The sequence below is a fragment of the Saimiri boliviensis genome, chromosome X, assembly GCF_048565385.1.
Source record: "Saimiri boliviensis isolate mSaiBol1 chromosome X, mSaiBol1.pri, whole genome shotgun sequence".
NCBI classification, from domain to species: domain Eukaryota; kingdom Metazoa; phylum Chordata; class Mammalia; order Primates; family Cebidae; genus Saimiri; species Saimiri boliviensis.
In genome coordinates, this window is record NC_133470.1 from 67,818,441 (window position 1) to 67,830,393 (window position 11,953).

Genomic DNA, 11,953 nt, shown 5'->3' on the forward strand with positions numbered 1-11,953 from the left:
AAAGATAATCCCAGACAGTATAGCTTTGTAGGGAAGTGCCTATTACATCAAAAAGTGATGATAATCTGGGGATTACACTTTTGAGGAGCTCCAAACCTGTTTTTCTTCTTCAATGTGTATCAGGCTGTTAATTTTCACAGATATAATACTTGAGAGACCATTATAAAGTTTACCTCTGAACTTTAGAAGATGATGGGAATAAGGCAGGGTAAATAATATTTCAAGCCTTGCTGTTCTGACATGTATTTAGTTATATTTCCACAATAAAATTTTTTGAATATTGCCAAATGTTGAGTTATTTTCTAGCATTCTGAAAAAGTTGATTTTGACAAATTTTTGTCTGTTTACTTATCACTTTATGAAGGAGTGGATTTTTGGAAATCTTTATCATTATAAAATTGTTTCTTATTGTGATCTATTAAACCAAAAATTTCTATTATGGTTATATAATTCTTATTATCCATTTAATTTCAGTTTAATTTTTTTTTATATTTTGTGGTTTAAAAGTATTTGTTCATTTCTTTCAAACTGTTAAATTTATAAATCTAAAATTGTTTTTAGTATCCCATCACTATATTATTAATGACAGCAAGATCTGTAGTGCTATACTCCTTCTTATTCCTAATAATGGTGATTTGTGTCATTTCTCTTTTTATCTTTATCAGTCTTACTAGAAGTCCCTGAATTCTTTTTGTCTTTTAAACAAATAAACTTTGGTTTTATTGCTTTTCTCTGCTTTTTAAAGTTCTCTATTTATTTTTAGTCATCTTTATTACATCCTTTATTGTGCATACTTTGGACTTATGTTGCTTTTTGTTGTCTGGTTTCTTAACGTTGGAATTTACATTATTAATTTGCAAATTTTTTTCATCCCTAATGTAAGCATTTAGTGCTATAAATTTTCCTCTTAGTTCTAATTTACTGCATCCAATACATTCGATATATTTTACTTCCATTTTCATTCAGTTCTACACATTTTTTTTTTCTTTGAGATGTCCTTTTTGACTCATGGATTGAACAAGTATAAATGTGCATCACTTCTGCAGGTGGCCTAATAAATAAATTTTTAAATGTCATTTCTAGAAAAGATTTTGAAGATTTTTTACCAAAGTTCTTTTACAAGACATATGATTTTCTAACTCAACTTTATCATACCATTCCAAAAATTAAAAGTAATTTTTTCAAGTTACATATAAAAATCTTTTATAAACAACTAATAAATCTTCCCCCAAAGTTCTGTGCACTTCATATTGCTCAAGCATAGTATGTAACTCTATTATTTTTCTTAAGCAATATCAATGTCTGGTACAATGAAGACCAACTGTCAGATGGCTGATAGCAGCTAAATGCTCCATCTATGTTCTTCAAGTGCTCGACTCCCCTTCCACCCAATGAGGCCTTTATCGTCAATGCTGACACAGGGTGATATTACATGCAATTGGGACAGTGCTTGTCCCAGTTCACAGATCTGTGGAGCATGGTGGCCAGAGGCCATTATTCTTTTTGCCTCATCCATCTTGCTGTTAAATTAGCCAGAATAGCATCAGATCCAGCGGGGCAAGAGATGTCTTCTATTTATTCACAGTAAGGTAACACCTTTGCATAGAACCCTAGGCCAAGTTGATGAATGGCAGAGGGGAGGGATCAAAGTCTCAGTATGACAGGATTCCTTGCATTTCCTGCTCCCCACCCCCAGATCACTGGTAGGCTTGAGACCAGTGTGGCCTCAGAGGTATGAAGCCGGATCCACTTATCACTGTGGTATCTACCAGAATTTAATGGTTCATTTTTATCTGTATCAATCACGAATCTTGCACACAGTTGGTACTCAACCAATGCTCATTGAGTACATTAATAAATGAATAGTAAGAAAAAAATGAAGTGACACATAGTATGATTTGCACTGAAGGCAATCTTTGCTAGGAATGTTTCTTGATAGTAGGCTAGACAACTGTTGAATTGAACAAGACTCAAAGACTATTGCACACAGTAATACAACAAAATGAATGCCATATCTGGGTTTACGTGTTCTTGTCACATCTTCCTTGTTTTGCATTGAAAGTTACAGATTAAAGTGCTTCATGTTGCAAAAGTAGCAGAATTCCTCAAATGATGTATGTGCTATGAACGGATTACAAGTATGCTGAGATTTGTATTTTTGCAGCACTCAGAGTAGTAGCCCAGGACCTGAAGTGGTCAGAGTTCTTCAGAATAAAGTGACAAGAGTCCTAGAACCAATTACCCCTGACCTGAGAAATTCTCTTTGCTTACCTCAGTGTGTCACGTAAGCATTATCACCATTCTCTACATGTGTCATAATGAGAAGTGGTTTATAATTCCTGGGCCATTGTAATTTTGACTATGTTTGTGAACATGTTAATATGTAATATTTAATCAAGTCCTATTCTGTGGGCCCCTAACTGCATTAGATGTCTTATATTTACTTATGAAATATCTTAGAGAACTTTCCTGGAGATTTTATTTTGCTGTTTCATTTCTATGTTTTATTCAAGAAAATATGTGAAACTGTTTATAATCTTAGCTCAGATTTGAACACTGAATAGCTACTCTCCCATTAGGAAACGTTTTGCCATGGTTGAAATGCCTTTTCTTTAAAAGAGACCGGGAGCCTATAATTAGAATATAAGGTTACTCTCTTTTTAGAATAAAACCATAACCACTAGCATTTACTGCTGCTATAATTGAAAGAAGAAGAAATACTCATTTCTTTCTTGTAGTTAAGATGTTTGAGTCTAGAGTGAAATCTGTCACCTGTGATAACTAGTTAATCGATTTATTTATTTTAAAAATATTCATTGAGTGTCTGTTCTATGCAATGATATGTTTAGAGGGAAAATAAATGCATAAGGCATGGCTCCTGTTCTCAAGTTTATAGTCTATTTGAAGAGACAAGACATAAACGGATTTAAAAAGACAGTTTAAAATATATTTATGTGCTGCATGACGACGTTTCAGTTGGTGACAGACTGAATATATAATGGTGGACCCATAAGATTATAATGGAGCTGAAAAGTTCTTATTGCCTATTGATGTAATTACCATTTCTATGTTTATTTCTATGGTTATATACACAACTATCATTTTATTATACAATTGTCTACACTATTCAGTACATCCACATGCTATACAGATTTATAGTCTAGTAGCAACAGGCTACACCATATACCCTAAATGTGTAGGAGACTATATCATCCAGGTTGGTGTAAGTATATCCTATGATGGTTTCCAAGTGACAAAATAACCTAACAATTCATTTCTCAGGATGTATCCTCATTGTTAAGACCCATGTCTGTAATGTTTCTGGACTATTTTCTATGGTGACATAAAATTAAACACCAAAGGACTCTCATAGTAATTATAAGTGATAGGAGTTTAAAGAAGTACCAGTATGTTATGTAACTTCCCGGAGTTGATGTGAGCTAAGCTGGTCTTTGATGAAGGGAAGAATAAAAATAGTAATAGCAAAAACTTACCTAGCAACTACTCTGTGCCGGGCACATTCTTCAGAATTTTATATATTAGCTCACTTAATTATCTTAAACACCCTATGAAACAGCACATTTAATAACTTGCCCAAAGTAATACAAGAAGTAAGTAGTACTTGTGTATGCTTTGTGAAGTTCTCATGCTGTGCTTTTCAGCTCCATCAAGTCATTTATGTTCTTCTCTAACTTGGTTATTCTATTTAGCATTTTGTCTAACCTTTTTTCAAGGTTTTTAGTTTCTTTGCTTTGGGTTAGGACATGTTCCTTTAGCTCAGAGAAGTTTGTTATTATCCACCTTCTGAAGCCTGCTTCTGTCAATTCATCAAACTCATTCTCCATCCAGTCTTGTTCCCTTGCTGGTGAGGAGTTGTTATCCCTTGGAGGAGGAGAGGCATTCTGATCCTTGATGATTTCATTCTTTTTGTGCTGGTTTCTTTCCATCTTCATGGGTTTATCTACCTTTGATCTTTGAACTTGGTGATTTCAGATGGGGTCTCTGAGTTGACGTCTTTTCTGTTGATACTGAAGCTCTTTCTTTTTGTTTTTTTTTTTTTTTTATTTTCCTTTTAACAGTCAGGCCCATCTGCTGTAGGACCACTGGAGGCCCACTCCAGAACTTGCTTGCCTGAGAATCACCCAAGTGGGGTGCAGAGCAGTGAGGACTGCTGCCTGATCTTTCCTCTGGTAGGTTCATCCCAGAAAGGTACCCACCCACCAGGTGTCAGTCTGAGCTCTCCTGTATAAGGCGTTTTTTTTTTTTTTTTTGGTTATTCAGGGGTCAGGGAGCTGGTTGAGGAGGCAGTCTGTCCCTTATCTGCCTGCAGAGGTGCTTGTGGGCTGCCTCCAACTCAGCCCAGCTACTGTGTAGGCATCCTCTGGCTTTTGTTTACACAGGTAAAATTAGGACTGCCTTCGAAATGGCAGACACCATTCCCTTCACCAAGCTCAATTGTCCTGAGTGCAGCTCAGACTGATGTGCTGGCTGTGGAACCCTCAAGTGAGAGGGTTTCAGTTTGCTGGTCTTTGTGGGGGTGTGACCTGCCAAGCCACATCACCTCTCTCCCTGCTTTCAGCTCTCCCTCTTCCTAGGAGGTGGGTAGGTCCGTCCTGCAAGCACACTTGGTGCTAGTCAAAACTTCCGCCCAGATCTTGCAGCTCTGGGCAGGCTGGAGCTGTAGCTCAGATCTCTGTTGGTAACTTCTGGTGCTTTTCAGCCTAGTGGCATTCTCCTGGACTGCTGGTTGCAACAGCCATGGCAGAAGTGCAATATCTGAACCAGAGTGCCAAGGTGGTAAAGTCCCTGATCCTTTGTCCAATTACACTTCCCAGGTGGGGCAAACAACTGTTTGCTCACAAATTTAAAAATGTAGAAAAAATTGAACAATTCCTTTAAAAAACCACAAACTACCAAAATAAAAAATTAATAAAATTATATAGGTGATATAATTAGTCCTGTAATCAACAAGGAGAATGAATTTGTAATTTAGTAAGTCTATTCTCTTGTCTGTCACCATGTAAGGCCAGAGGAGATATGGCCTTACAACTTCTGCCGTAATTTTGAGGCCCCCAGGCATGTGGAACTATAAGTTCATTAAACGTCTTTCTTTTCTAAATTTCCCTGTCTCTGATAGGTCTTTATCAGCAATGTGAAAATGGACTAATATATCAAGCTACTCAAGCATAGTGGATTACACAAGGTAGGAACATCAGGAGGCTGGGATCATTATAGATCATATCAGAAGCTGCCTTCCAAATTGAGTAATGGTAAGCATATCCAGAAACAGATAATACAATTTTATGGGGAAGGTAGATAGCTACAATCGTGTCAGAGAAAAATCTAGCAAAATTTAGAAACCTTATTGCTATGGACTGAATGTGTCCTCCCCAAATTTGCATGTTGAAACTCTTATACTCAATGTGGTATTTGGAGGTGGAGTGTTTGGTAGGTAATTAGGGTGGGAGTAGGTTTTGAATGTGGGGTCCTAATCTAATCATGGGATGAATGCCCTTATGAAAACAAAAACACCATACTCCGGCCCTCTTGATGCACCCAACACAGAAAGGTCATATGAGAACATAACCAGAAATGCCCTTGCCAGAACCTGACCATGCTGGTGCCCTGATTTTTTAGTTCAAACCTTTAGAGCTGTGATAAATAGTTTATTGTTTAAGCTACCGAATCTATAGAATTCTCTTATAGCACCCTGAAATGACTAAGACAATTGTATATGTCTATTACATAGGAATTACCTAGGAATCCTATTCCTGAACATACACCTTAAAGAGACATAAGCAGAATTCCACAAAAGGTCATGAGCTACTAATGAGGCTTGTGGCAGCATCATCAGTAGCAGTAAGGTACACCATTAACAAAGGTAACCCTCAAAGGAAGAAGAAAATGAACAAGCACAATGCAACATTACAAGCAATGAAAAATAGATGCATATAGCAGTTTCATTACAATGCCTATACATTCACAAATGTACATATTTAACAAGTTCACATGATTATCAAGAATAAAAACATATGAAAGAACAACATTCAAACACATCAGGCGTTTCACATGTAGGTGTATTTTGGTGGGAAAGAAATTAGTAATAGGAACTGGGAAGACAGACAGAAAAATCCAATAAAATAGAGAAATAACCTCTCAAATATCAATAATGATAATGTGGTCAGAGTCCATGAATAGAACAAAAGTAAAGATAAAAGAAATTTTCATAAATGGACAGTTAATTCAAATCCCTTTCTGTCAATTACAGGGCTAGTGGATATTAATGAAAATAAGCTGCCTTTAATGCCAACTGTGATAGGTACAAAGATGTTTATTTGTGGGAAATGTCTTTTGTTTGTAGAATTATTCACCTCTCCAGTGACACTGAAATATATCCATATTGTTTTTAGAGGGACTTTAGGTAAAATATCAAAAGTAACAGCTAATGACTTGGGGAGGGAGACAGTAGAATAAACCAATGAGTAGGTGTGACCTTGGGGAATAGATTGAAGGAAACTGTTTGCTATGTGGGCCACCACAGTTGAACATAGGTATATGAGGAGGGGTGGCAATTCAGTTTGAGAAGGCATACAAGAGACTGTTATAGAAAACCCTCTTTTCTACCACCAGGTTATCCTTGTCTTTATATCATCCCCCCAAACAGAGGTGGCAGGAATGGTACATTCTGATGTCTAAGCCTTCCCACGTACCTTCCCCCCACCTCACAAAAAGGTGACAAAAGCAGTGCTCTGTGACGTCTTAGTGTCTCTTAGCTCTCATTGGCTGGGAGAGTGCCTTGCTGACCAATCAGAATTGAAGAGCATAGCTCCTCATTGTGCTGGGAGGGGTATACATAGGACGATCAGGAGCTCTGAGTAGACCACTGGGAGACTTCAGTATGGCAAAGGTGACCAGTAAATCACAGGAGCCTAATGAAGATGTGGACAAGCAGACGCCATCAACCCCAAGAACCAAAGGGAGGAAGAAGGGGAAGACTCCCTGTCAACCAAGATCCAGAAGTGGTGTTAAGGTGAGATAATCCTGCCCAAGCCCCTTCTCTTTGCCCACTGACTCCCCCACCCCAAGACTCCTATCCTTCTCTTGCCTTACACAAACCCCCTCCTCAATTCACACCCCTTATCATAAAGTCCATTCCTATACATTTCCCACCTTTCCCAAAACCAATGCCCTCTGGCCTGTGTTGTCTCTATAGGGGCTAAAGACCACCATGAAGGCAAAAAGACCCCTTCGAGGGAACTCAAGCCAAAAAGCCTCTGGAACTAACACCCCTACAAGAAAACTTAAGAAAGCTAAAGGGCCAATACTGTATGGTCATTATCAACGGCTGAAAGAAAAAATGAAGAAAGAAGAGGCAGAAGAAGACCAAAAGACTGAGGAGAGCTCCAGCGTTTCAAGTGATGACCTGAACAGCCAATAATTTCAAAGGGAAAAGAGAGACCTCACCTCTGTGATGTCTCTAGCGGTCTGGCCACTGAGAAGTAATCAATCAGGCAGACAATGAATTCTACACCAACAGGTTAAAATCATGAAAATAAAATCAACCTGAATCGAAAAGATATGTTTCTGTGGGTTCTCTGATGGTGGGGAAGGAAAAAGTGAAGGGAAGAGGGAGGTGTGCGTGAGAAGGCAGGAAGGTGGGTTCTGTGGGGTTTGGGGCCAGACCAACGGGTCCACAACGGATACTGGGGGATAAGGACTGGCTCAGGACTAAGCACTGAAGACAATTTTCCTGAAAACTTTATTGAGCAAACAGTAAAGGGGCTTGGTGTTTTTACCTGTGTGTGTTTTGGTGGGGAATGGGGGGGGGGGGGGGCGTGACTTCAGTGTGTTGTCAGAACCTGTATGGGGTGAGGTTTGTGGGTGGCAGTACTATTCCCAATAATAGACAAATAAATAACCTGCAGGCCATCTATCTCATAGTGGTAGGTATGGGGTACAACCAACCCTATAATATAAGCAACTAAATGCCCTTCAAAGGGCCAAAAATCCCTAAAAGTTCCCAACAGCACCTGAAGGACTGAAGTCATGGTTACTAGAAGCCACAAATCCAATACTGACTAGCCCACTTTCTTAAAAAGCTTGGGGCAGAGCAGTGGGAGTGGTCTGCCTGTAGCGCAGGCCTTGAATGAGAGCTTTGTCTTAGTGTCTCTTAGCTCTCATTGGCTGGGAGAGTGCCTTGCTGACCAATCAAAACTGAAGGGTGTGGCTCCTCATTGTGCTGGGGGGGTATGCCTAGGATGATCAGGAGGCCATGAATAAGATCACTGTCTACAGAGAATTTTCAAACAACATAGCTCTCTCTCCAAACATCTTTTATTTTTATTTTTCCAAAGCTCTTTTTATCTGTGAAGAGAATATCATTTTTAAACAGCTTTACTGAAGTATAATTTACATATGACCAACTGCACATGCTTAAAAAGTGTACAATTTGATGAGTTTTGTCACATAGGCACTTGTTAAACTATCACCATGACTATAATAGTAAACATACCCATAACCCCCTAAAATTTTCTTATGCCTTTTGGCAATTCTTTCCTGCCCGTATTTCAACCACCATTCTAAAAAAAAAATAAAATAAAATGAAATGAAAACACTGACCACTAATCTGATTGGCTTTCTGTCATTATCAATTTCCATTTTCTAGAGGTTTATAAGAATGGAATTAGAAAATATATACTCTTTTTTTTTTTTTGGTCCAGCTTCTTAGAACAACTATTTTATCTTTTCTTCCCCAAAAATATTTTTTTGGTCTACTTTTTAAAAGATTGCTGTGGTCAGTAAGTTTTAATCGTGGCTCTGAGAGTGGTCCAAAAATAGCACAATTTATCATTATATTTTAATGAATACTAATTGTATTCTAGAAGGAAATTAATGCAGATAATTTCCTGTTATACCATTGGCCTCAGATATCATCTGACTCAATTGTTGCTGTTTCTTTCTAAAGCAAGTTCCTAAGGATCTGGTATTTCTTGCAATGCACTTTGAGCCATAATCCATGACCCTATATGACACACGTATACTAGCAATTAAACAATATTTCTAAAACAATAATACTACAGTGACTGATTTTAAAATAAAGGGATAATTTGAGTATTTCATGTGCTGTCATTCCATGTGACCACTTGTTTGTATGATGTCTAAGTTAATGAAATAAAATATGAATGACAAGGTATAAATGTTTTTTGAGAAGTTCACATTTTTACTTCATTTAAACAAAAATACTTTGTAAAGTTGAACTGTATCTTTAAAAGTGAAATGTATCCGGCCGGGCGCCATGGCTCAAGCCTGTAATCCCAGCACTTTGGGAGGCCGAGGCAGGTGGATCATGAGGTCAAGAGATCGAGACCATCCTGGTCAACATGGTGAAACCCCGTCTCTACTAAAAAAAAATACAAAAATTAGCTGGGCATGGTGGCGCGTGCCTGTAATCCCAGCTACTCAGGAGGCTGAGGCAGGAGAATTGCCTGAACCCAGGAGGCAGAGGTTGCCGTGAGCTGAGATCGCGCCATTGCACTCCAGCCTGGGTAATGAGAGTGAAACTCCGTCTCAAAAAAAAAAAAAAAAAAAAAAAAAGTGAAATGTATTCTTCTTTAACTGTTTAATACTTATTTTAAAAAAAAAGTGAAATGTATTCTTCTTTAAGTGTTTAATACTTATTTTAAAACCACAGACCAATTCAAGGAAATAAAATGTTACATCAACTGGGTAATTTATTGACTAATTTGTCCCTTTTGCACAATTTGGGGGTTTCTTAAAATGCCATTTTATATTTTACTTTTACTAATACATATATATATATATATATATATATATATATATATATATATATAAAATAGCTCACTAAAAACAATTACACCATATTTCTTTATTAATCCTTGTTATTTCTTGTTTTGATTTATGATTATTACTGAAAATGTGTTCTACTGAGAAGGGGGCATTAAAAAGCATTCCCCATTTGGTTTTAAATACACTAATTATGTCAAGGGTAGAATGCTTTTTTTTTGTTCAAATACTCATATTTTGGTCCTCGTGTCTGGAATCTTTTGGTTTTCTTTTAAACAGTTTTATTCAGATGTAACAGACTGTAATAATAAACAATTAATTAGAGTTGACACATATACACCTGTGAAACCATCATCACAATTAAAATAACTTTATCTGTCACCTTATCAGGTTTGTTTAGTTTTTTGCCACCTTGTACTTTTTCCTCCCACTTCTTCCCAATTCCCAAAAACTCACTGATCTTCCTTCTGTCTCTGTAGGTTAGTTTGCAATTCTAGAGTTTCATATAAATGGGATTAGATTAGGTACTTAATTTTATCTAGCTTCTTCCACTCAGCATAATTTTGAGTGTCATCAATGTTGTTGCATACATCAATACTACATTCTTTTTTGTACTTTTTTTATTACTTTGTTGAGAGTTTATCAGCACTAAAATGATACCACAAAGTTGCTTGAATTTTATTTTTTATGATAATTGGAGATTTATGGGCAATTGTGAGAAATAGAGAGATGTCTTATATCCTTCACTCAGATTCTCCTGATGGTAATGTCTGCTATAAACACAGTATGGTATCACATTAATAAATCAACATAAATAAAATCCATTTATCTTCTTCAGATTTCACCAGCTTTACATGCACAAATGTGTGTGCAGGTTTGTGTGTGTTACATTCTATGTAATTTTATCACCTGTAGAATTTTCCATGACTACTGATATAGTCAAGATAAACACAATTTACTTCACAAAGAACTCTCACACTAACCGTTTATAAGCACAGCCATTTTTCTCCCACTTCCCCATCCCTGAAACTCAGTAAATTGTTCTTTATCTTTCTAATTTTATCGTTATAAGAATGTCACATAAATTGAATAATGCACTATGTAAACTTCTGAGATAAAATTTTTTTAATCAGTATAAATGTCTTGAGACCCATTCAAGTTGCCGTGTGCAACATAGTTGTTTTTGTTTGTTCATTTGTTTGTTTTGTTGGTAAGTAATATTCTGTGCCCCATGCAAATCAGAAATCCAGTGGGGCAATCAAATCTTAAAGTTCCAAAATGATCTCCTTAGACCTCATGTCTGTCATCTGGGTCATGCTGAGGCAAGAGATGGGTTCTGATGGCCTTGGACAGCTCTATTCCTGTGACTTTTCACGGCATAGTCTCCCTTTTGGCTGCTGTCATGGGCTAGCACTTAGTGTCTGTGGCTTCTTCAGGTGCACTGTGCAAGCTGTCGGTGGATATACCATTCTGGGATCTGGAGGATGGTGGCCCTTTCCTCACAGCTCCAATAGGTGGTACACCAGTAAGGGCTCTGTGTGAGGGCTCTGACCCCACATTTCCCTTCTGCACTGCGCTAGCAGAGGTTCTCCATAAGCAGCACCCCCCACCCTCCACCCCCCACCCACAGCAAACTTCTGCCTGAGCATCCAGGTGTTTTCGTATATCTTCTGAAATCTAGGTAAAGGTTTCCAAACCTCAATTCTTGACTTCTGTGTACCTGAAAGCTAAACACCACGTGGAAGCTGCCAAGGCTTGGGGCTTCCACCCTCTCAAGCCACAGGCCGAACCATACACTGGCCCCTTTCAGCCACAGCTGGAGTAGTTTGGATGTAGGGCACCAAATCTCTAGGCTGCGCACAGCACAGGAAGTCTGGGCACAGTCCATGAAGCCATTTTCTTCTAGGCCTTTAGGTCTTTAATAGGTGGGGTTGCCTTGAAGACCTCTGGCATACCCTGGAGACATTTTCCCCATTGTCTTAGGAATTCATATTTGGCTCCTCATTTCTTATGCCAGTTTCTGAAACTGGCTTAAATTTCTCCTCAGAAAATGAAATTTTCTTCTTAATTGTATTGTCAGGCTGAATCATCTCTCTCAAGTTCAAAGTTCCACAAATCTCCAGGGCAGGGGCAAAATGCTGTCAGTCTC

General features: G+C 37.9%; 1 protein-coding gene across 1 annotated transcript; it reads left to right on the forward strand.

Moving 5' to 3' along the window:
• Positions 1-6,898: 6,898 nt before the first annotated feature.
• LOC104652757 (uncharacterized protein CXorf51A-like) lies at positions 6,899-7,438 on the forward strand. The gene is made up of 2 exons (XM_010347373.1): positions 6,899-7,030; positions 7,214-7,438. Exons 1-2 carry the CDS (start codon positions 6,899-6,901, stop codon positions 7,436-7,438), a joined length of 357 nt encoding a protein of 118 aa, XP_010345675.1.
• Positions 7,439-11,953: the final 4,515 nt, after the last annotated feature.